Source organism: Sceloporus occidentalis, unplaced genomic scaffold (genome assembly GCF_023333645.1).
Source record: "Sceloporus occidentalis isolate IW3139 unplaced genomic scaffold, rSceOcc1.0.p SCAF_96, whole genome shotgun sequence".
Taxonomy (NCBI): domain Eukaryota; kingdom Metazoa; phylum Chordata; class Lepidosauria; order Squamata; family Phrynosomatidae; genus Sceloporus; species Sceloporus occidentalis.
Window position 1 is genome coordinate 3,951,761 of NW_028317076.1, and position 3,196 is coordinate 3,954,956.

General features: G+C 39.7%; 1 protein-coding gene across 1 annotated transcript; it reads left to right on the top strand.

The window, feature by feature from the left end:
- The first annotated feature begins 616 nt into the window (after positions 1-616).
- LOC149284282 (protein kinase C delta type-like) lies at positions 617-1,849 on the top strand. Its single transcript, XM_089496970.1, has one exon. It carries the CDS (start codon positions 617-619, stop codon positions 1,847-1,849), a length of 1,233 nt encoding a protein of 410 aa, XP_089353096.1.
- The last annotated feature ends 1,347 nt before the right edge of the window (positions 1,850-3,196 follow it).

Consider the following 3,196-nt stretch of genomic DNA (forward strand, 5'->3'; position numbering starts at 1 on the left):
ATTGTGTCAACTGTAACAGTAAGGCAGGCCAGCATGCGGACTAAAGGGGAAAACTCAGGGATTATATAGAGCCGGCCCCAGAAACAGCGTATACTACTATGGAATTCATGGATAACCAAAATTTCATTTTTACAAATTTCTCATTAAATTATTTTAATAGGACTGTTCCACTAAACAGTCCTAAAAACTTGTAAAATATATAAAAGATACAAATAAAGATACAAAAATAGTATACAGGTTAACAAAATTGTGATTTTCTTTTTTAGCATTACTTGCTAATAATAATGGAGATACTTTTGCAATCCTTAATTTACTAGTGGACAGTAAAACTCTACACATATTTCAAGGGGATTAATACTAACAGCACAAACATATATTCATAATCCAAATCCAATTTAATCCAATCAAATTCACTGAAGGATTGACTTGAAGCTCAGTTAGTAGGAAGACTGCTCATTGCCCATATATGGAGCCTGCATCAGGGACTATTATGACATTATGTGATGTGATAATGCACCTGCTGGGTAACAATCTAAGTGACACCCAGAAATCACTGAGTTGGTGTTGTTTTGGCGAGTAGTGAGCATTGATAACTGATATACTATTGAGTTGGAAAATGTCTAAGGAGAAAAGTGAGAGGAAGAGTGACATTCCTGTGCAGACAACGGAGAGAAAGGAACCCATGCCTTTCCCACCCTGTTTTGAACTTCCTAATGGGCACGTTGTACTAAAGCTGAACAAGGGTTTTGCCTACTCTAGAACATCAAAGGGCAAGAAGAGACCAGTATCTGGACTTGATCAGCAAAATGGCAAGAAAAAAAGGAAGAACACTGTGTCTCAAAAGGGTAGCAAACCCCGTAACAGCAAGTTTAAGAAAACAGAGGAGAAAGAAGAGGCATGTGAGAAGAAGAAAAAGGTCTCAGTGGGGAAGAGAGATGCCGAGGAAGCTGGTTTATCGTTTCAGAATAGCGAAACGGCCCAAGCTGTCTATCCTAGGGTTAAAGCGGAGGCACCAACTTCCCTTGTGAGACTACAATTCCTTCAGAAACTTGGAACTGGAGGCTATGGAAAGGTCCTGTTGGCAGCAGACGTTAGCAAACAGAAATGGGCTGTTAAAATGGTAAAGAAGAGACACCTTGAAGAACAGGACAAGGAAGCTTTTCTAATTGAAAGCAAAGTACTGCAAATCGCAGCAGGAAGCCCTTTTCTTGTCCACGGTCATTCCTTCTTTGAGACGCATAACCATCTCGTCTACATTATGGATTACTTCTGCGGAGGGACTTTGCTGACGTTCCTTGAAGAGTATCGGATTCTTGACAGCCACGTTGCATCCTTGACGGCAGCAGAGATTGCCTGCGGACTACAATATCTCCATCGTCATGGCATTGTGCATCGGGACCTTAAACCTGAAAATATCCTTCTGGACAGTGGCGGCCGTGTCAAAATAGCAGATTTTGGACTTTCTGTCCCAGGCATGTTTGGGAACAAGAAAATAACTGGACGTGCTGGGACAGAGGGATATATGGCTCCCGAGATGATCCTGGGAGGACGTTATGACTCTGCTATCGACTGGTGGGCTTTTGGTGTTATATTATACGAAATGATTGTTGGAGAACACCCATTTGATAACGGTGATGATATTCGTGCACTAGACAAAGCAGTCGTGTGTAATAAGCTGAACCTCCCATTCTGGCTGAGCGCAGACGAACAAGATATATTAACACAATTTCTGTCTAAAAATCCATCCATTCGGCACAGGGCGGCAGCCAACATCAGATGCCACCCCTACTTCAAAGCAATTGACTGGAAAGAACTGGAAGCTGGCGGAGTATCTCCCTTTCTGCATTAGTCACACCTTTTTTAGGATATTTCTTAGAATAGAGAATACCAGAGAAAAAACAGACTTATTTCAATGGTTTCTCATTTGCTATCCGGTTCCACCGACCACCCTGCCTTCCATCTGGTGAAAGGGTTTATGGTCTAATAGCATTTTATTCAGATGTTAATCTGATCAATAAATAGAAATAAGGCAAAAATGTTTCTGTGTCATTGCTTGAAAGGTTTAACATTTTTTAAATACTCAAATGGTACGTGATGATGGGATAAATGTTACAAAACATACATGCATCTTTGTGCACAGTCTTCCTCGCAAATATAGAATCTTTTCTTGGTGATTATACATACGTATATATATATATATATACATATACCTACAGCGGACAGCAACAGAGACCATATTAAACCAATCATGGCAAATGCTTTTGGGCCAAACCAAGTTGCAGAGCTCAAAGTGACAGCACTACATGTTAGTGGCTACCCCTGGTGTGGTGCAGTGTTGTTTTCACCTTCCAAAAATACACAAACATATACTCACACTCACTTACATGCATACTTACACACATACATGCATACACACACATACGCTACACAGCTTGGTAGACACATACATATAATTCTGTTGAGGAAGAACTGCAGCAATTTGAAGTATAATCTACATTATGTTTAACCCTTCTTTTCTCATACTTTATGGAATAAAGGGCAGTGTCGGCAGCATGGGTTACATGCCAACAAATACCTTGCAGCTCCACTGACCTTTACTTGCTTAAAATCTCAAAAAGAAATCTTGAACATAATGCATGTTTTTTTCATAATCGTTTTAAAATAAACATTCATAAGCACACCCGTTGCTGTGCTATGAGCCTACAAGTCACGTGCAGGTTTTCTTTGACGTGACTTCCAACGTCAACCCAATAATGAAATGTTGCCCCCCCCCTACAAAATAAATGTCAGCCTCAAAATCATATAAACACATTACTTTCAACAGCTGATGACAGATCAAGAGTTTTCTCACCATAAAAGACGCACATAAAATGTAAATAATATTTGCTTTTAAAAATAATAAATTGCATTCTACTAGTTGATTTTCACTGGAGGGGCATTGAGTATTACATATTTCCATATTATCAACAGATCACCATAAAATATTTTATTATTTAAAAAGATGCAGCCCCCTAAGTGGGCTGAAGAGTTTCACTATTGCAAACTCATTTTAAAACAGAACTTTTACTGAATATAATAATCTGCATCTCCTTAATCCCCTGGTGGGATCGCGACATCTGCTCCTACAGACTTCTGTTTCTCCATTGCTGTGCGGGTGACTTCAGTGTTCAGCACCAGTAGCTGGCACACTTTGTGG

Coding starts and splice junctions, on each gene's coding strand:
- LOC149284282 (XM_089496970.1), top strand. CDS start 617: ATGTCTAAGGAGAAAAGTGAGAGGAAGAGTGACATTCCTGTGCAGACA.